Source organism: Genypterus blacodes, unplaced genomic scaffold (assembly GCF_046128005.1).
Source record: "Genypterus blacodes isolate CSIRO-AG114 ecotype Tasmania unplaced genomic scaffold, CSIRO-AGI_Gbla_v1 ptg000032l_1, whole genome shotgun sequence".
Taxonomy (NCBI): Eukaryota; Metazoa; Chordata; class Actinopteri; order Ophidiiformes; family Ophidiidae; genus Genypterus; species Genypterus blacodes.
Window position 1 is genome coordinate 7866061 of NW_027466845.1, and position 21547 is coordinate 7887607.

The 21547-nt window shown below is 45.1% G+C and overlaps 2 protein-coding genes across 4 annotated transcripts; one reads left to right on the top strand and one right to left on the bottom strand.

Annotated features, from left to right (window-relative positions):
- The first annotated feature begins 560 nt into the window (after window positions 1-560).
- Window positions 561-16120, top strand: smc4 (structural maintenance of chromosomes 4). 2 transcript variants are annotated; one of them, XM_076146042.1, is made up of 23 exons: window positions 561-1313; window positions 2256-2449; window positions 3034-3225; window positions 4271-4447; window positions 6341-6505; window positions 7040-7167; window positions 7401-7541; window positions 7915-8065; window positions 9686-9850; window positions 9960-10193; window positions 10330-10515; window positions 10699-10860; window positions 11358-11583; window positions 11707-11783; window positions 11900-12052; window positions 12380-12506; window positions 12663-12852; window positions 14057-14201; window positions 14398-14571; window positions 14915-15097; window positions 15241-15473; window positions 15567-15750; window positions 15846-16120. In XM_076146042.1, exons 1-23 carry the CDS (start codon window positions 1112-1114, stop codon window positions 16008-16010), a joined length of 3954 nt encoding a protein of 1317 aa, XP_076002157.1. In that variant the 5' UTR covers window positions 561-1111; the 3' UTR covers window positions 16011-16120. The 2 variants fall into 2 exon arrangements, with proteins under 2 accessions (XP_076002157.1, XP_076002158.1); XM_076146043.1 differs by lacking the exon at window positions 561-1313 and adding an exon at window positions 1356-1563.
- Window positions 16121-16972: 852 nt separating this feature from the next.
- Window positions 16973-21392, bottom strand: trim59 (tripartite motif containing 59). 2 transcript variants are annotated; one of them, XM_076145890.1, is made up of 6 exons: window positions 21351-21392; window positions 19942-20018; window positions 19457-19760; window positions 19139-19360; window positions 18836-19045; window positions 16973-18620 (listed from the first exon to the last, which is right to left on the bottom strand). In XM_076145890.1, exons 3-6 carry the CDS (start codon window positions 19709-19711, stop codon window positions 18024-18026), a joined length of 1284 nt encoding a protein of 427 aa, XP_076002005.1. In that variant the 5' UTR covers window positions 19712-19760; window positions 19942-20018; window positions 21351-21392; the 3' UTR covers window positions 16973-18023. The 2 variants fall into 2 exon arrangements, with proteins under 2 accessions (XP_076002005.1, XP_076002006.1); XM_076145891.1 differs by lacking the exon at window positions 21351-21392 and having other exon boundaries at window positions 19922-20007.
- Window positions 21393-21547: the final 155 nt, after the last annotated feature.

The window sequence follows — 21547 nt, forward strand, 5'->3', positions numbered from 1 at the left end:
TGCTCAACGTTGAGATGCCGTACTTGTTTGATCCGCTTTACCATATAACTTTAAGATAACTACAACTTTAGCTAATTAGCCTTATTTTGGCAATCGCTAGCTAAGTTAATCGAACCATTAAATAAAACCAGATAATGCAAACTTAAACCTAAACTCGCTAACTTAAACAGCGCTAACTTAATCAGTGCTGAGTCACAGTATAGCTCCAGAACATATATGGGCCAAGTAGTTGGTATAAACGCTACTCTAAGCTTCTGCTTTATCCAGTCTTAGTTTCAACAGCTAACGTGGCTAAGTGACAGCAAATGTAGCTAACGCTACCTGAACAGAGCGTAGTAACGTGGTGAGGATAAACGCTCCTAAGTTAACGCGTCTTGCGGACAAGCTAAAACGGCGTTAGTAAGGATTAGTAATTATATCGTTACTAAATCGCGGCGCTATCGTAAAAACAGCGTGCTGTGAGTTGACTTTTCGTTATACTTTGCGAGCTACTTGAGAATTAGCCGCGTCTCCACCTCCGCCCCCAACAGACTGCGGGGGATAAAGTTAAGATAACTTTGAGACTGAGGACGATGTTTGTGCAGCCTGGTTCGCTTTGTCTCTGGAGCTACAGCGGACACGCTACAGCCTCAGCCACGGGGGCAGAGTAGCTGTATGCATATGAAGGGAATTTGTCTGCCAAATTACTTATGGTTAATCTGATTTTCCTGCCCGCACCAACGCCACAACGCTGCGCACCGTCCAGCTCCGTGAAGCGCAAAATAACTAAGTGCCTCCTCCCGGTGCTGCGGGCTCCCAGCCGCCTGTGTCAGAGGAGGATGTCACTTATTTTCTCTGTTATTTGTGCGGACTTGAGCTCCATTATCATCTCTGCAGTTATCATGTCTTAGACGTGATCATTGCCATCTTCCAACGTTAACCAGCAAACTGGCTTCATCCACACCTACCATCTAAATATGCACTTTACAGTTGGAAAGGTAGTGTTAGTTTAGTGGAAATGTAACTGAATGGGCGACATTAACAGTGGTAATGATTGCAGCCTGACAGCAGGGTAGCTCCGTGTGATCGGCTATAAGTGGAGTTGGGAGATTGACAGGCGCAAAAACCACTCATGGATATTCTTCTTTCTTTTTTTTTTGCCAATGACCCCCTCAGACTTCAAATCATGCCATCTAAAAGTGCTAAGAGCACAGCTGCCTCCGCCAAGCCCAGAGGGAAAGGGTCGCAGCCCCGGGATGACTCCGAAGACGAGCTGGATGTACCCCCTCAAGAAACCAACTCCAATGGCCAAGGGGAGGCACCGCCGACAACTGGCAAGTAACAAAGACTGGTTTGGTGTCTGTGAATCTAAATAAGTTGCGTTCACTCAATGGCGATGCGTGTCGTTGATGGAGGGGCTGTGCTGCTAATGGCCAAGTGGCGCGACTAGGAGAGTTTTTCTTACTTAAATCTCAGCACGTAGTTTGATTTTTTTTGTACGTGATCAATAAACGTATTGTGACTTTTGAGATGATTTTTGTAGCGTCGAGTGTGGCTCTGTCCCAGATCTCCTCTGCGAACAAGGTAATTTATTTCGGATAGTGAAGTGTTTGTGCAGTAGATCTCTCTTAATGCTTAGAATTTGGAATCTAATTATCCTTTTAATGGAGCTTCGATGCACGCAGACTTTAACTGGCGTTTGTGTTTCTATGGATATTGTTGTAACGCGTCGGGGTCTCGCTGCAAGAAATGTATTTACAAACACCGAGCCCTCAGCTTGTTTATGCTTATGTGAGCACAATAGATTTCAGACAGGTCGCTGATGCTTTGGTGTGATGGCAGCGTCATCCGCGCTACATTACACCTCATTACAACCAAGCGAGGGCTGGAGTTGTGTTTTGAGTTAAATTTCAATATGAGCGAAAATGTGACGTCGACGGCTGAAGTTTACTCTTTAGTTATTTGTCATCGTTGGGGTGAATGTAGCGCATCATACGCTCCTCGTGGGGAGCGTTTGTGGAATATTATGGGCTGGTTGTTACGCGGTCATGCTCTGTCTTTTCTCGCTTGGCTCTTGTTTTTTAGAACAAAGAAAAATAACGCCTGTCAACTTTCTCGGGGAGTCGCTGCCTCGCTGTCGCCCAACTCGCCGCCTGTGTTTTGTTTGTTTGTGTAGTCGCTCCTCCACCCCTCCCCCACGCACCGCTGTCCCCCACCTGAATCCACCCGCACCGACGAGTCAAAGTTGTACTTTTGTGTGTGTGTGTGTGCCACAGATCCAGGGTCTCAGGGAGAAGCTGCCGAGGCGGTGGATAACCGAAGTTTGGAGGAGATTCTCGGCAGCATCCCTCCACCCCCGCCCCCAGCAATGACCAATGAACCAGGCGCTCCTCGCCTGATGATCACACATTTAGTCAATCGTAACTTTAAATCTTATGCCGGAGAGCAGATTCTGGGGCCTTTTCACAAGGTACGACACAACATGGTGACAAATCTAAACCCTGCATCAAAAAGATTGAGTGGATTTGGTTTGTCCACCTCACTGATTCCCCCTTATTTGTTATATGTCAGCTGTTTATTTAATTTTGACTTTGATTATATTTTTTGCAAGGTGTAAACACGTTGCTTTGTCTAGTAATAGAACAAAAATGTAGATTTATTAATGATTTTACACAGTAAAAATTAATTGACTTTTGTGAAGTGAAAAGTTCTCACTCCACCATTTTGATGCAGTGTGTGTATCTCACTAGAGGTAGTTTCTTTAATCATGTGCTGACATTTTTCTTAATTTTCTTTCTTTTTAAGCATTCTATTCATGTTTTTTGTCATTTCCCCACCAAAATTCTGCAAATATAGATACATGAAAATCCAAGTCTTGATCACACCCACTCACAGCCACTCACATCACCATGTTACTGTCCTACAATCTGACATTACACACTCTGTTGTTATGTTATGAGTGTATGTACACAGTTTGAGCATATAATCAAATTATTGAAATATTTTATTTATTTATTTTTTCCTTTTTTTCCCCTCTCTCGCCCTTTTCTCCAGCGTTTTTCTTGCATCATTGGTCCGAATGGCAGTGGGAAGTCCAATGTGATAGATTCAATGCTGTTTGTGTTTGGGTACAGAGCTCAAAAGATCCGATCCAAAAAGCTCTCTGTGCTGATTCACAGCTCTGATAAACACAAAGATGTCCAAAGCTGCACTGTGGAGGTGCATTTTCAAAAGATTATTGATAAGGTATATCTCTGCCTCTCACACATGCACACACACACTCTCACTGACCTCCTCCAAATTCAGCCACACACAGCAGGAATTGGAGGAGGTGACTGGATATATTTTCCAGTGTCCACATATATTTTTTAGTATTTTAAATATTTTTTTCTGTATGCTTATGAGTTCATGCTACTGTATTTATGTCACACCAGTGACTAAAACCAGCCCAGACTAGTCATAAAATGCACCAATCACACCTACATATACTGTAGTCCATTCATAATGTTGCCAGAATTGATCTGTCTATTTTTTTATATTTTTAAAAAATAAATGAAAGGGACCCATCAGTAACTAGGACCATTTGATTTGATTATATTATCAATTTGAATTCACTTTTCCCATTAGAAAATAAATAACTCTGAAAACTGAGTGTAATTTGTAACAGTTAGAATAAAATAAGATTTTTATATTTGCTCTGCCACAGGGGGTGTGAGTCTGAGAAAGGGACTGCTTAGATTGCTCTTTTTGAGTTCATCTGTTCCATTCTGGATCACCTACAAATTCCAATTAAATACAAATCAGTTTGACTTACCTAATGCCGCAGTGTGTGTGTGAATTCAGCCTACATTGCAAACTGTGATGAACAACAGTATTTTTCGGGCTTGTTGTGCACACCACCATGAAGGATCAGGTCCATTTCTAAAAAAATACAGAAAATAATTAAAGACAAGTCAACCGCATTTTTTTATGTTGCTTGTATAATCTGTAATCATTATTTAACATGTTCCAGTTTTGTAAATGTAACCTGATCAAATACACTCCAGTGGTGATGTGGTCTATTAACATGGTAGTGTAGCTGGCCTAAAGCTGTTTAATGCCGTTTAATTAAGCCCCACTTAGTCGTTCTTAATGGGTGCAGTTTGTTGTTCTGTTGTGTGTTTTCTTCCCTTTTGGATTTGTCAATATTCTGAATATTGGCAGTTGATGTGTAGAGCTGTGAAGTTTCTCATGAAGTGCTCTGCTCTGCTCTAAGCTTCTGTGTCCTCTGCCCCTCCCCCCTCTGAGCCAGGAAGGAGATGAGTACGAAGTCATCCCCAGCAGCAAGTTCTACGTTTCCAGGACTGCCAACAAAGATAATTCTTCAGCCTACTATATCAATGGCAAGAAAGCTACGTTCAAAGATGTGGGGGCTTTACTCCGAAGCCACGGTATTGACCTAGACCACAACAGATTTCTGATCTTGCAGGTAATTTTAATATGTCCTTTTGCTCTTCTACTTGTAACTTCTTTTTGCTTCGATCATCCCATTCTGTCAGAAATGTCCCTGCTCCTCATTCGCTGCTCAGTTCTCAGCCCCCTTTTGCGTCAAAAGTTTGATGGCCACTTTAATAAGCCATGCCTTTTTTTAAAGTGGGAACAACCTGTTGCTCCGGGGTTGGAAAGGAGCTGACTTGCCCTCTGCCAGTCCTTAGACTGCTATAGCAGCGCATCATGGTTTGAAACAATGTGGTAAAGGTGCGAACCATTATTTGCTGCTTTAGAATTTTAAGGAAAATCGCAGTTTTTGCCCACACGAGGATCTGGTGGCTGCAGTTCCACAGCTGAGGCTAGATTTTGCGGTCGGATGCTCTGTGGCAGGTTGGACCTCCCTTCCACTCGCTTTCCCATGTACCTGCCACGCTTTAGCAGCACGTAAATATTGGCGTGTGAGAAAAGTCCCCAACCCCAATATTAGCAGTGCTGCTTCAGCGTGGCCGGATCAGACACCCTCCATTATCACAGCTTTAATATGGGTTCACTTTGTGTTTGTTTCTCCTCCACTAAATGTAATGGCACTGATATATTTTTGAATTATTTTTCTGATTTTATTATTTGGTTGTTGTTTTTGTCTCAGTTTTGTCTCATTAGTTTGAACAACTTCAGTGGTTACACTTTTCAATTTGTTACATATGCAGCCTAGCTATTATTACTTATTAACTGGAGGCTTATGGGGAAGTGACTCATCCTGGGGCCGAATCTAATCGTTCTCCTTCTGCTTATTTTTGTTTTATTTTAGTATGCAGTTAGTTTTAGGTGATCACTTTCTTTCTGCCTCCACTGCGGTTTTTTGTTTTGTGGTTAGTTGGCTAATGACATGTATCCTGCTGACTTATTGTGTGTGTTGATGTCCACTCCTGCTCCCTTGAATGTTTGGCCGTGTCCAGCTCTGTGTGACATGGCTGCATGACTATGGGAAGAGGCTTTAGCTTGTTCTCCAGGGTCACTTTTCCAGGCCTCTGGCTAAGGGGAAGCCATCTATTTTGTGCACTGGTCAAAGCAGAGGGTGACATGGGATTCTCCCCCCACCCCTCATACTGGCTTTTTTTCTCTCTCTGTTAAAATATGTAATAAGTAATATGTTGTATGCATGTTGTCCAGACTGAGATGAGACACCGGTGGAGTTTTTATTTTTATTTAGACTCCTGTTTTATTCTGTTTAGGTTGGGATTTTTATTGTGGGGACAATTTGTAATTCTAATCTAAAAACGATCATATTCAAACAAATATAAAATAATAAAAGATACATAGGACAAGAATTACACATATGTAGTATGTAGCAGTTACCCTCAGGTGTAAATACAGGAGGTCATAATTTGCACAGCATTACATGCTTTTGAGTTTCAGTCACTCATAATTTTATTTCCCAAATATGTCATACTAAAGTAGTTGAGTTCAGTTACAGGCAGTGCAATACTGTGTGTGTGTGTGTGTGGGGGGGTGTAATCACTAGTGGGCACAGTTGAGTGGATGTAATTAATCTGGATTTAGGTAGAAATGTGTTAACTACTACTAGGTTTTTGCCTTTATCTATATATGTACTAAATGTTCACCATGGTGCTTATTCTTCTTCTTCCCTCTGAGTGGTGAGGCCACTGCAGGCTTCCTGCTTCCACCAGCTGTGTGTAGCAAAACAGCATTTTCATGTTCATGGTTGTGATTTAAGTCAACCCACTGCAATAATAGTGAGCTGTGTGACCGTGGCTTATTTAATATATTTTTTTCAAATTTTTTTTTGCAACATTAGAACTGCTAATAAGTCTAAACTCTGATTGTGTGACAAGTGTGTGTGTGTCCATGTGTTGTCATGTCCTCCACTCAGGGTGAGGTGGAGCAGATCGCCATGATGAAACCTAAAGGTCAGACGGAGCATGACGAGGGCATGTTGGAGTACCTGGAGGACATTATTGGCTCCTGCCGCCTCAAGCAGCCAATCCAGACGCTGGCACGCCGCATTGAACTGCTCAATGAGCAGAGGGGAGAGAAGGTGAGAGGCTCAGCTTTTAGCTCAGGACACCAGGATCTGACTGAGTGCCCTGACTGAGCCTGTCTCTACTCTCTTTGCTGTAGAAGTTTTAAGCTTTAAGTTTTAATGTATGTACTAGGATGTTGAATACAACTGGATAGTTTTGTTACTTTAAAATTTTAGTTTTTCAGTCATTACTTTAACATTACAGAAAGTGTTTACAGGATGAGTGTTTACAGGTGAAGTGAAAATTGCAATTGATTATAAGCCAATTCATTTAAATGTAGATTAGTATTTATCACAAATATTTGATTATTTACGTTATTGCTTCAGAATGAACAATAGTATGACTGAAGTCAAATAGCTCCATTTTAAACAGTAACATCTTGATTGGGGGTGAGAATCAGATGTTCCCAATTTGTCAGTTCTGTCCTGATACATAAATCCTAATTTGTAAATGTGGCTCTTCTGCATGTTTTCTACACTTAAAAGCAACTTAATACTTTTATGTCACCTGATCTTGAGTATTTGGATACTGTTTGTTCATTGTTCTAGCTGAATCGAGTGAAGCTGGTGGAAAAAGAGAAGAATGCTTTAGAAGGAGAAAAGAACAAAGCTGTGGAGTTCCTCGCCCTGGAGAATGACATCTTCAAACACAAGAACAAGCTGTGCCAGTATTATGTGTAAGTGCCCTTTAAAAAAAAAAAGCCAAATTAAACAATCCAGTACACTTAAATTCTAATCTGACACTAACCATAAAGTTAAAAAGTACTGATGAAGGAAGGCAGGAAGAAAATGACATTTCAAAGCATTCAGATGGGAATATTACACATTCTTGCCGTCAGACTCCACTGTTTTGTGTGTAATTGACTGTGTATGTCTTCATCTGTGTATGCCGATATCTTTTTGTCCTTAGTCATGATCTGCAAAAGCGCCTGGTAGATAAAGCTGAAGAAAAGCAGAGGATCACAGAGAATACCAAGGAACTCACCGAGAAAAATGCCACCATAGCACAGGAGATGGAGAAGATGAACCAAGAGCTGAAGAATGTGGAGAAGTAAAGTATTTTTTTGTTATTTTATGAGTCAAATAATAAATGGTTAATTATAAATAGAATAATGTTGTGCAGAATAACATGTTTTTTACATGGAGAGTAGTAAAGAATACTCTCTCCCGGCCATAAATCATTTTTTTAAACGGACTAACTTTGAGATGAGTAAACAGTGAAATGCAGCATGTGTGGGACATCAGAAGCTGCTGGTTCCACATTGCTTGCTGGGTCGTCGTGGAAGCTGGGCCCATTATTATCTACTGTATATATTGTGTGGTTTTTATTTATTTTTCTCATTCCTGTAGCTTATCTGATAATTAAGTCTCCCATAACTGAATTAGAGTAAGAGTGGCCAATAAGAATGCTACTCCTCCTCCAGGAAGCAAAACAAGCTTAACAAGTACATTGAGGCCCAGAAGGAGAAGTTCACCCAGCTGGACCTGCAAGACGTGGAAGTGCGTGAGAAGATCAAACACTCCAAGAGCAAAAACAAGAAACTGCAGAAGCAGCTAGAGAAGGACAAGGAAAAGGTGTGTGAGCTTTTTAAATTGATGTTTGCCACAAACACACACACACTGGCTCAGTCAATTTTGTGTTGCTGTTTGCTAATATTGTGGTTATTTAATGTGTGTGATATCACAGTGGGCATACTTGCAGTGTTCAGGGGCTGAGATCATAGGAAAATAGCTTCAATCTGTAAGTCAGCACAACAGAATTGTGGCCAATTTTTTTTCATAGTTAATTTACAGGATATACCCATAAACAGAGTTTCACTGTAAGTCAAAACAAGCGAGCAGCCGTGGTATGACACTTCAGATTTATTCTGTTTATTTTGTCCCTTGGCCAAGAAAGAAACATGGGCACTAAAAATACAATTTCCCTCCCTTATAGAAAACACAAGGTCTGTTGTTCTAAGGTCTAAAGAAAAAGGCATTCGTCAAGGCTGCACAGACATCTTAAGTAGACCAAGTTGATGCATAATTAAACTAATTAGTTTGTACTTCCATTACTGTCTCATATAGACTTGATTTGCAATTAGATTTACTAGAATCGATTGTAGGTTGAACATTTTGGACGCGCAGTTGTATATTTTTGTTTGGACATTTACTGTGAACATTCATTTCTTTACACACTGCTGTGTTACAACATGTGGACTGGATCTGGCTCAAATTGGATGAAATGTTCGTTGTAGTATTGAACTTACTATCAAATTAGAGGCAAACATACATTAGTTCTCAAAATCATCACAATGGTTCACGGTTCTGTTGTTTTAATGCTAAAGCAGTTATTTTCTCACTCACATGTGGGATCTACACTGCAACTTGGTTATTGTTAAGGTTGTGTTGCATTAGTGTTAAAAAAAAAAAAGAAAGCTTTCCCTAAACATTAGAGGTCATTCAGAGATTTCAAATAAAATTCAATTGATTCTGTCCTAACTGGCCACTAGGGGGCTTGATTGCTGGTGTTTGCTTAATCAGCCCACATTCAGGCTCTATTTGCCTGTTTAATAATGCTCCTTTACCTGAGACTTAAGATTCACCAACTTTTGCAGTCCCTCACACACTCCCACACACAAACCCAGATTTAAGTGTTGGTGTCTTCTCACCTCCCTCTCTGCTCTGAAACCCTGACTGCTGCAGCCACAATGGCTGTGCTTTGGCAATGTCTTGGTCAGAGGGGGGAGCCGAGGCGGAGGCAGACAGACCTCAGGGGAGCAGTGTTCTGCTGTGTGGTAGTCAACTATGGCCTGGCTTGTGTAACAATTCCAGCCACATTCACTTTTCACCCACAGTTAACCCTACAAAACATAGGCTATATAAACACACCACTCCTTCCCCTGTTTCAGCCCTGCAAAGCGGCACACTGTTCTGCCAATCTTAACCAGAACCTGCTTAGTCCCAAATCTGTGTTTATAGTTGATTACAGTGGTGTGTTTTGGTCTGAAGAACTATAAAGCACAATTTGTGTTTAACTGGCACCAACAAAAACATATTTAACTCACTTCTTTGACACCTGCTCTGATTCTTCCCTGCTCTGACTTATTTCTCAACATCAATTTTATTTGATGACTGACGAGATGAGCTTGGATGTGTGGGATCACACGTATCTCATCTGTGTTTGTCTCTTGTCCCGTTTGTCTTCCCTTTCAGCTGGAGGAGGTGCGCAGTGTGCCAGCCAACAGTGAAAAGGCGATATCTGAAGCAACGGCTCAGAAGGAAGAGCTGGAGCAGCAGAAGGTGAAACAGGAGGAGAAACTGAAGGAGGTGATGGAGAGCCTGAAGGAAGAGACCAGTGGCCTCCAGCAGGACAAAGAGGTGTGTGTGCATTTCTGTGTTCCTATTTTATGCTTTGTTTACTTTTGGATGATAAATAGTTTGGATCAACGCTGTACAATATTTTTTAAAACGCTCCATCTCATTCCAGACCAAAGAGAAGGAGCTGATGGAGCTCAGCAAGGCTGTGAATGAAACTCGCTCTCGCATGGATCTGGCTCAGTCAGAGCTCGATATCTACCTCAGCCGCCACAACACAGCTGTGACGCAGCTCAATACAGCCAAGCAGACGCTTCAAACAACCTCTGACACACTGCGGGAGCGACGCACCGCCATCAAAGACTTGCAAGTCAAAATACCCCAACATGAGCAGGAGCTGAAGAAGGTGAAGCCACACACAGAATCTGCTTAATACTCACCACCAATGATCACGCACTGTAGTCGTCGTCAGAGTCTGTACCTTTGACCGGATCTGTTCTTTGAATGGGGTTCACCTCTTTGTTTCGCTCCCTTCCCATCAGGATGAGACGGAGCTGGAGAAACTCATGCAGGTGGACAACCAGACCAGGGAAGTGGTGAAAGAAATGAGGCAGAAGGTGGAAGAAGCCAAGAGCTCCCTGTCCTCCAACCGCAGCCGGGGGAAAGTTCTGGATGCCCTCATGCAGCAGAAGAAGAGTGGCAGAATCCCAGGAATCCTTGGAAGATTGGTGAGAATCCTGTCATATCAATCACATGACGCTTAGTCAGAGATTAGACATTCAGCTCCAGTGAGCAGATCAGCAAGCACTTGGTAAATGTGTCAAAATATAGATAGGACCATGGTTTCATTCTACAGGAGGTAAACCTTTGATTGTCTCCAAAGCTACGTGCTCACATGTTTGTACTTGCAGGGTGACCTGGGAGCCATCGATGAGAAATACGACGTGGCCATTTCCTCCAGCTGCGGCGCCCTGGACAACATCCTGGTGGACACCATTGACACGGCTCAGAAATGTGTCACATTTCTGAAAGAGCAGAACATCGGCGTCGCGACCTTTATTGGCCTCGACAAGGTAAAGACGTTTCCACTTGGCTCAGTCAAGGGAGTGAACACATGAGAGGCTGAATTAGTTTCATCATTAGGTGCATTGAATACTGATGACTTTGGTGATCGCCCAGTTTGTGGTGGAACCCCACAATCTTAACATTCCCAACATGAAAGCAGCTTAAACAGTATTTTGAAGTCAACACTGACATGCAATATACTGAAGACGTGTTTGCATGTTAGATGACAAAACCCTTTTGAAGTCGGTTACAACTTTGTTTTTCCTCTGACGCCACCCTGAGGCCAAACATTGCTTCTTTTTTCCACTGGTGGTAAGAATCTTAGCTGCTGAACCATTTGTCATTTTTGTTCCATTTAGTTGACGGTTGTGTAATGAGCATTATGTCATCACTGGACCACTGGGTGACTTGACATTTTCTGATCTAATTGTCCTTAGCTACTCAAGTTTTAATTGGTGTGCACACAATGGTCTCATCTTCATTCCCCATGGCTTCCTCTGCTTAGATGAAGGTGTGGGAGAGGAAGATGGATCCCATTCAGACTCCAGAGAACAGCGCTCGCCTGTTCGACATGGTGCGAGTGAACGACGAGAGCGTGCGTCCAGCTTTCTACTTTGCCCTCAGAGACACGCTGGTGGCCCAGGATATGGAGCAGGCCACACGCATGGCCTTCCAGAAGGACCGACGCTGGAGAGTGGTCACCCTTAAGGGACAGATCATCGAGATGGCTGGTAGGAGGATGACTTGGTTCATGTTTGTCTTCTTCCCCAGCTTCTTAGTGTCTCCAACTTTCACTTAAAGATAACTTAATAACTGAAAAAATGCGTTTCCTGTCTGATATCTGTTCTTCACAGGAACAATGACCGGAGGAGGAAGAGTAATGAAGGGTAGGATGGGCTCCTCCCTTGGCACTGAAGTCTCCCAACAGGAGGTGTGGGCACACAGACACACACACACACTGCTTCTGTGTCATATAATCATCACAGCTTGCCTTTAGTCTTCAAAATGTCTCGATTTTGTTATTTATACTTCCACATTTTTCCACAGCTCGACCACATGGAGAGCAAACTAAATGAGAAGGTGACAAAGCTGCAGGGCTGCCAAGAGAGAAAGCTGCAGCTGGAGGAGAATGTCCAGCGTGTCCGGCCTCAGCTCAGAGACATGAAGAACACCCTGGAAAAATACAGCAACAGCATGACTGTACGTGACACACACACACACACACACACACACACACACACACAGTCATACAGTCACACACACAGTCATACAGTCACACACACACAGTCATACAGACACACACACACACAGTCACATACACACACCTTCCTGCCCTCTTAACGTATGAACTGTATGTGGCTGAATATTCTCACTCTCTCACACACACACACACACACACACACACACACACACACACACACACACACACACACACACACACACACACACACACACACTCATTCCTGCCCGCCCTCTTAGCGTATGAACTGTATGTGGCTGAATATTCTTCTCTTGTCCGTCCCTCAGAGTCTTGCTGACCAGGAGACTCACCTGAAGATCCAGATCAAGGAACTGGAAGCCAACGTCCTGGCTGCAGCCCCAGACAAAGCCAAGCAGAAACAGCTGGAGAAGAGCCTGGGGGCCTTCAAGCAAGGTCGGGACTTTGTAAAGTGGTTAGACACAAAGATCAATCGGGGGAAATACTGTTTAAATGAGAGCCAGAGAGAACAAGCAGCACATAGCTTTAGCCTCTATTACATAGAATATATAATGAATTCTTTATTTCCTGTTTCTCCATCTGTGCCCTCAGACTTTGAGGCAGCCTCCAGTAAGGCAGGGAAAGTGGAGAATGAGGTGAAACGGCTTCACAACCTGATCGTGGACATCAACAGCCACAAACTGAAGGCTCAGCAAGATAAACTTGACACGATCAACAAAGGGCTGGATGAATGCTCCTCCACCATAACCAAGGCCCAGGTGGCCATAAAGACCGCAGACAGGTAAGAGAGTTTGCCGTTCCAGACACAGGCCGTGTGATGGACAGATAGCTCTTAAGATTGTCCACACAATGACACAGATAACAGTTTTCATCTAAACATTATGCCAATTTACACCTGGAACAATGCCGTCTGCATCTACTGGCCTGTGATTTGATCCCATTTGCTCGGTCGATGCAATTTCTGCATTTCTGCGGGGACGTTTATCGTTCCATCTAAATCTTTCAAGTGCGAACGTTGCCGTGCCTCTGACACCTGTAAACACACATTTCAGTACTTAAACGTACCTCATTTGGCTGCTCACCACAGGAGACACAAGCTGCTAACTACCTGACCTAGTGTCGCCTCTGTGAAGACAACAAACAGAACAACCTCATGCCCATGAACATGACACATGTACAAAGAAACACAGACATGGAAAACCGGAACACAAACGAGTCCGTTCACAATAGACGCCCCTGCTGCGACACTTGATTGCTAATTAGTTCTGCATTAGAAACACAAACAAAAATATAATGGAATGATTTGCTGTTGGTTACAGTAACGTTTGGTCTAACAAACCACACACTGACCTCCAGCAGCTCGGTGTGTGTAGCTGCTGCACCTCTGAGCTTTTGACTCAATGGTTGAAGTGAGTGGGGAGCTCATAAAAACATGCCATCTTCTTTCCCAATACTCGGGTGTGGTTAAATCATACTAACGACATGACCACCCACACACAGCTTCTTCCCTCTAATATCCACGTCCTGTGTGAACCTGCACATAGGCACGACTGCATGTTGGATCCAAAGAGTTGAGCTTCTCTCACTTAGCTCAGATTTTCTTGTGGCCTTGTTGAAAAGACAGTTGTGCTTCAGCCGGCCCAGACAAATGTATTTAAGTCACTGTGGTCTCACACATACACAGCCACCACTCCTTGGTTTAATGTGGAGGGAAGGCATTTACATCATACCTGAGCGCAGGAGGAGGCGTGCTGAAGTCACTTGTGCAATAAAAGTGTGTAATTGTATGGTTTATCTGTGGCCTATATGGAATAACAATTACAACATTAACCTGACAGCCTGTCTCGTACCTAAAACAGCAGCAGCAGCATCTGAATGTGTCCAACAAGCTCTGCATATTATCAGAAGACCTGAGTTGACCTGCGTTACATACATGTCAGTCTCACAGAGGCTCTTCTCCTTTGGTTTTCGTTTTTCCTCTTCAGAAACCTGAAGAAGTGCGAGGAGAGCGTGACTCGTGTGCAAACTGAGCTGCAGGAGACACAGAAGTCCATGGAGCAGCTCACAGAGCAGCTGAAGAAGCTGGAAGATGAGGCAGGGGCAATCATGAAGGCCTGTCAGGAGGCTGAGGTATTTACACGGTTTACTTGACTTGAAATTTCTCGATCTGCATGCACCTTTGAAACCTCTTAGCCAAAGTAAGTGTATACATCTCATTATACATTAGGCTTTTGATTTCTGTATTTTAATTTTTGTAGCCGTGCGGAAGCTTGGCATCAAACGAAGCAAATGTATGCCGACTTATGATTCCCTCCCTGTCCCCTAGGAGGCGCTACCTGAGGTGCAGGAGCAGTACCAGGGAGTGCTGAAGGAGATCAAAGCCCTGCAGCAGCAGGAGCACACGCTTCAGGAGGAGTCGCTCAGCGTTCGTCTCCGCATCGAGCAGATTGACGCCACCATCAACGAACACAACGGCAAGATCAAGCACTGGCACAAGGAGGTGGGTGCAGGAGGGGAAGGGGCGGGGCTCAGTATGGATACACTCAGCTGAAATGAGGTTTTCCCACAGAATGAGTGTTGGGGTGTAGGGCTCTGTCAGGCTAGACACCAAAACCAATTTGTTTGGCTGGGATCAGGTTATGGATGAGATCACCGTTCTGTTATCTCATCATCAAACACGACATGCAGTTCAACATCAGAGCACAGATGACTCAGCTCCTCCACACTCCAGGCTGTTTTCTGGAGCTCAGATGTCTCCACACAATTCTCTAATTATTGGTGAATTGTTTGTTTTATTTTTAACAGTCCTTGAACTGTTAATAAATCCCCTCTGTGCTCTTCAGGCCGCAAAGCTTTCCCTTCATGCCATTGATGACAAGCCAGCAGAGGAGCTTCCTGTTCTCACGCCTGCAGACCTCGACGAAATGAAAGATCCCAACACCATCATCAACACCATGATGAAGCTGGAGACTCAGAGTGCCCAGATGAAGCCAAACCTCGGGGCCATCGCAGAGTACAAGAAGAAGGTATGTGCCACTCTTCATAGGCGTCCCTCGGCAAGGACTTTGGAGTTTTGTCTTTACAGGATTTTCCCTGTAGGGTGTAATTCACTAAAATCGTGAACGAGGTGATTCATGTAAAGACGTAATGTCCGTGTGTGCGTCCTCAGGAGGAGCTGTACCTGCAGCGTGTGGCCCAGCTGGACGAGATCACAACAGAAAGAGACCAATTCAAGCGTGGCTTCGAGGACCTGAGGAAGCAGCGCCTCAACGAGTTCATGACGGGCTTCAACATGATCACCAACAAGCTGAAGGAGAACTACCAGATGCTCACACTTGGGGGCGACGCAGAGCTGGAGCTTGTGGACAGCTTAGATCCATTTTCTGAGGGCATCATGTTCAGGTACAACACAACCTTTTAGATTCTTTACTTTTTCATCCCGTTTTCTGTCTTAAGCATAGAATTTCTGCTTGCTCACTTTTTCCTTTCACTCAGTGTGCGACCTCCAAAGAAGAGCTGGAAGAAGATCTTTAACCTCTCAGGAGGAGAGAAGACCCTCAGCTCCTTGGCTCTGGTTTTCGCTCTGCATCATTACAAGCCCACACCGCTCTACTTCATGGACGAGATCGACGCTGCTCTCGATTTCAAGAACGTCTCCATTGTTGCCTGTTACATTTATGTGAGTATTGACGCGATCGCTCAGAAGCGGCAGAAACATGCCAGCGCGATACTCAAATCTCTAAACATCTCTCCTCTTCTGTTCCACCTGTGCAGGAGCAAACCAAGAACGCTCAGTTCATCATCATCTCCCTAAGGAACAACATGTTTGAAATTGCAGATCGACTCATCGGCATCTACAAAACGCACAACACCACCAAGAGTGTTGGAATCAACCCCAAAACCATCGTGTTCAAGGAGCACGATGCCGTCACTGCTTAAATGAGACTCTCTTCCCTCACACTGCCTGTACATTTAGTTTTTTATCTTTCTCTTGACCATGAGACGCTGCTATTCTATATTTGTCAACCAATAAATGTTTTCTTAATCTCTTTGGTCTAGTCGCTCTTTTCCTTTATAGCACGACTGCTTCATTTGCAGAATTCCGGAAGATACATTAACTTCAATTGTTGCGTGCTATCCTATCTTATGCTATTTAAGAAATGGCACAGGTGAGTTCAAAGGCCTCAGGACCTGGGACATGAACCACTTTGGGATGCAATTTTCACAATATATAAAGTTTGTCAAATCCCCAGCGTACCACTTCAATGTCAACACGACTGCCAAACTCTAAATGTTCTGAGAGGTCACGAGGCGGCTGGGACGCTGAACATTTCACACTGCAAAGTCAACTGTGGCGAGCGTCAGCTAAGTGAGCCGACCTGCAACACTTCATATAGATACTGCAGTACCTTCTCAATAATGACTTCCTTCCCCTCTCACAATGACACACACTGCTCTGTTGGTGAGTTAGTAAACCTCCCTTTGGTGTTTAGCGCTCCACACAAACTCAGCTTTTAGAGCTCCTTGGTCTAATTTGACAATGTTGACAGTATGCAAAGTAGCCATGGCTCCGATTGGTTGCCTCTAAATTGCTTACAGTTACACTCGCAATGTATCCAAGCAGCCATTAAGAGTAATTGGCTATACTGGCTTCTCCTCTGCTGTTTGTGCTAAACACGCTGCAAGTTGGTAGATTTGAAGACATTCCAAAAACAAACTTGTCAAACTTGCTGAGACGCAGCATGTCGCATGGTTTCTGTAGTTTAGTGGATCCCTACGCCATGATTCTCTCCAGTCCAGTTGGTTGGATCCGGCCTTTTCCAAGGTGTCTTGTGTCGTTTCAGACTAGGGTGACGAACTTACAGACAGCAGCTTAAGGAAAAGAAGGTTTTCAAACGTTATCAAATTTATTGGTGCAATTTAAAAATACAAAAACTAGATAAATATAATAAAAACACACAATATACAAGAACTAAGTACAGACATGTTCAGTTTGACACCTGCAGGCAGTAAAGGCAGTACAACTTAACTAGAACTGCAGCTTGGCTTCCCTATAACTGACAAACACACGAGCAAAGACGGTTTCATTACGTCTACGGGATCCTAAATAAGGTTTGGTAGAGTATGCTTTGAGATATTCTTGGCCCCCTGTGGAGTGAACAGTAATCAGTCATTAATGGAGTGAAGACGTGCTGGTTAAGGCACAGTAAGGGAAGCGTCTCACCAACGCAACCTGATCCGTGGAGGCTCTGCTCCCGGTACACAGTGTGTCTGGTTCCATCCCTCGCACAGCTCCGCTCATTCTGAAACGCTTTATGTAAGCAGATACGTGTGCGGTTGTGCTGCCTGACACAACGGCTACACACACACACCGAACGAAGCCGTGAGAAATGCTACTTTTTGGGGAAACCTCCCACCTACAAAAGTCTGCGTGTATAAACGCCTAAACAAACGCCTCAGACATAAAACCTGAGCATTGGAGAGCTAAAAAGTGCTGAATTGTACAGTTTGGGGGTTTCTATTTTTCGGCTCATTAGGTGTCTTGGATGTTTGTTGATGGTAAACGAGCAGTGGAACTACACTCAAAGTCAACACAACTCAACATGTAATGACCAGACTAACATGTAGTGTACTGTAGTATTTTGTTGCCTTCGCTTATTCTTGAGCACAGAACTCTGATTTGCGTTCCGTGCCGTCCTCCCAATCTTGCGTTAACGTCCATCTGTAATAAAGTATTCTAACGGGTGATTTTGTCGTAGTGTTCACATTATTACATATTTTTTTTATTAAACAAAACTATCTACATTTGGCAAGTTTTTTGTTTTTTTTAAAGATTGAAAAAAAATGACAAAATGTAGTAAAATCCACCCAAAACCAAGGAGGTGTGAGTGGAGTTTGTTTCCTTGTAACAGACACTAACAGCTATGGTGGACGAGAGGAGTTTTTGGTCTTTTAATGGGAGGTAAGAGTTTGGAATAAGGCCGCCAGGTGGTGGAAGGCATCGTGCCCTGCTGAGGAGAGCTGAGAGCTCCACGACTGCACAGCCTCCTGCACCAGCACGTACGCCTCCCCTGCCGTCTCCGACACGCAGCTCATCAGGTCACCGCTCCGGTTGTAGAGCACCTGGCTGAGCCGAGACAGGGCAGAGAGGTCGGGGCTGAACCACAGGGCCGCCAGGAGCAACAGCAGCCCCAGCAGCACCACGACGTGGGGGCCCGGCAGCTCGGCCCGAGGGTCTACGACCCCGCAGTCGGCCCGATCCCTGCCGGCCTCGGTCCCCAGACTGGCCTCCTGACTGCCACACCGGGCACAGCAGCATACCTTGGGGATGGGGGCTTCGTCCAGGCTCCCGATGGTCAAAGGACTCCAGTGGTGCTGAAGGTGCTCTGCTGCCCGCGGGCTGATGGAGAGGTTTAGGATCGGCGGCAGAGGGGCTTCGATAAACGCCTCCACCCTCTCTCTGAGAGCGTGGACCTTCTGCAGGAAGACCAGTGGGGACTCCTCCTCCTCCACAGAGGAACCCAAGGACACAAGGTCCACCTGCTCCTCCTGGGGGAAGAAAAAAGGTTTAATCAGTTACAGTAAAGCATAATAAAAAACAACTATCATCACCTCACGGTAAACACACAATTTAAGCCAAGATTAAGTAAATAGTTATCTAAAACAGTCTTCAGTCCTTGTTGCAGTATTATCATTTAAAACACCGGCCCTTAAACCGTAGCAGACCGCGCGGTGGTCTACATTGATCCTGAAGGTTCACCCACCTGCAGCTCCTTCACTCTTTCGATGAGCGGGTCGTACGCCCGCACCGCCTCCACCCCGGCCTTCTCCAGGGCCTCCAGGTAGGCCTCTCGCTTCCTGGCCAGCAGCTCCTCCAGCCTCTGGAAAAACTGACAGACCTCGAGTCGGTCCTGCCTCACCAGGCCCTCGCAGCGAGCCTTCTCCTGCTCCAGCTGCTCCCCCAGCTCACACACCTGGGGAGAGAGAGAGAAAGAGAGACGAGGGCGGATGATAAAATGAATCTGAACTCTACACTATTGTGACCAGTAGTGTTTGCTTCATCTCACCTGCCCCCACCGCCGCTCAGAGAGTCTGGTGAGCAGTAGCGACGGCGTCCGTTTCTCTCGGATGAAGGCGGCCTGCAGGTCGTCTATAGGGTGACCCTGGTGCTGCCCGATGGTCAGGCACAGCCCGCAGATCAGCTGCCGGTCCTGGATGCAGTACATGTTCAGCGGCTGCCTGTGGTGCTCCTGGCAGGAGGGCGCTCTGGGCTCACTGTCCCTCTGGTACTGAGACGACACACACACACGACATGAAGGTGCGAGGTTCAAGCAGATGCAAGTGCAAACCATGAATTGCTCAGATGGCAGACGGCTCCTTCCTACCTTCTCGATGATGGCGCGCAGGGACACGTTGCTGGGCAGGGCCTCCACGCCCGTCGGGGGCAGCTCGGCCACGCTGCGGCAGTTGGGGCACTTCAGCGGCAGGCGGAGCGGGCGCCAGATGGAGTAGTTGGTGGACACGTGGAGCACGTTGTCCAAGCAGGTCTTGCAGAAGGTGTGCGAGCACGGCAGTACGCGAGGGTCCGAGAACAGCGAGTAGCACACGGAGCACGTCAGGTCCTCCTCCAGGTTCTCCATGGTGCAGACGAAAGGGCCGGACTGGGGACGGACGGCTCAGGGAGACGATCTGGCAGGACAGCAGGACAGATGAGAACCAGCTTGTCTGCTAAGCATTTCCCTACAACTTACAAGTGTACTTTTGATTCCACATCAATGAAAATCATCCCGTTTGGAAGAACCCCAGTTGGAGCGCCTTCATGAGTTTGTGCAGCCTCATTGCGTAATCACCGTGCATGCTGGGCTCTCACCTCACTGCCACAAGCTGTTTCAGTCCGAGCAACGGCCTGTCAGCTGTTCCTCGTCAGACTGTGCGACAAAACGTGCCCTGAGGAAAGACAGAGAGGGCGTCGACATGTCAAAGCTTTTACACGACACATCTGCGTCTTTAAGGCCTCTGTACACTCCGACTAACTGTCCCTCATATCCGTTTATAACAGCAGCCATGTACTTGTCTTGGGTTACAGCGATTCCGCCTGATCACAGGCGACACAAACCACTCATTGGTTTATTCATGCCTTGCTTCTTTGTTTTGTACCTCGACATCACTTTACACAGAGATCCTTCTTTTCCAACAATCCCTTAAAAGATGAAATGATGCGCATTAGAGAATGAAATTGGATTGAGATCTGCTCATTTTGGCTGAATAACAGTAGTTTCAGCTATCCCGATGACCCCTGACACTTGACAACATTGCTTTCAGGAAAACTTATTCCTAACTTTCCGAGTAATCGCACAAAACAAACAACCTGGACAAAAACCAAAAGGTCCCTGTGGGGACGCAACAATGGCCGCCTTACACAACATTTACCACACAATGTCAACTAACCGCGAACATGAGCAGATTCACAAAGGTGGGATTTGAACCTGCAGTGTGGGGGCGGATCCCCTTACTGACACTGTTAGCTGATAGCATCAGTCACATCAAAACAGGGTTTGATTGGACTAAAAACAAGAGAATGGCCAATAACTGCTTAGGTCCTATTACAGGAGCCATCGCCTCTGGTTACAGTACGACAATGGGGCGCCTTATGTCAACACACACACAGACACACACAGCATTATGGGGATTGTGTGAAAACGTCTCTATAATACACCTGACCATCTGTGAGCCGCTTTGGCGCCCTGATTCAAACAGGTTAACAGGTCCCGACTAGGATTGATCACTCCAGATTAATTTATCACATTGGAAAGTCACTTAAAGCGGTATGGGGAGTGAGTTGAAACGTTGCCGAGTTTTAAAAGAGCTTTTGTTTGACTTGTTACGGGTTGGCGGTGAGACTGAAGGAGCTTGCTGACTCATTAAAGAAGTTAAACTCAGGTGTTTTGAACTGGCATCTACACTCAGTTTAACCAGAGTTTACCAAGCATTCGTTCAAGCTGCTACTTCTGTAAACACAATTCCGTGGTTTGGAAGTACGCGAAAACAATTCATAAACACAATTCGTGCATTTATTGTTTTCTAATGCACTAATTAACGGGCAGCGCGAGGCGTTGGGGGCTTGACGTTACCTTTGCGTTGCCGTGTTCGAAGCCACTTCCCTGCTTTCAGGTGTAAAATAAGCGTCTGTCAGCTCATTTGCTGATATCTGCAGCTGGTAACGTGTCACAGAGGGATGGAAACATGTTAGATTCCACTCAGTTCTAGTCGTTAACTCACCGTTTGCTCAGCAGCTCACAAAGTGCGTCCGCTGTTCCAAACACACAGTTCATTTCCTGCTCTCCCCGGTGCTGCCTTCAAGTACGCACGGAAACTCTGGATAACGACTACCGAGCTAGGGCGTTCTCGTGAATATTCATGAACTTGCCCTCGACTCGAGTACAAAATGACGAAGGGGAAGTTCCGAACTCTTATAG

Coding starts and splice junctions, on each gene's coding strand:
- smc4 (XM_076146042.1), top strand. CDS start 1,112: ATGGATATTCTTCTTTCTTTTTTTTTTGCCAATGACCCCCTCAGACTT. Junction 8,066..9,685: donor TAGAGAAGGACAAGGAAAAG/GTGTGTGAGCTT, acceptor CTTCCCTTTCAG/CTGGAGGAGGTGCGCAGTGT. Junction 12,053..12,379: donor AATACAGCAACAGCATGACT/GTACGTGACACA, acceptor TCCGTCCCTCAG/AGTCTTGCTGACCAGGAGAC.
- trim59 (XM_076145890.1), bottom strand. CDS start 19,711: ATGGAGAACCTGGAGGAGGACCTGACGTGCTCCGTGTGCTACTCGCTG. Junction 19,361..19,456: donor TGCGCGCCATCATCGAGAAG/GTAGGAAGGAGC, acceptor GTGTCGTCTCAG/TACCAGAGGGACAGTGAGCC. Junction 19,046..19,138: donor CTGAGCGGCGGTGGGGGCAG/GTGAGATGAAGC, acceptor CTCTCTCCCCAG/GTGTGTGAGCTGGGGGAGCA.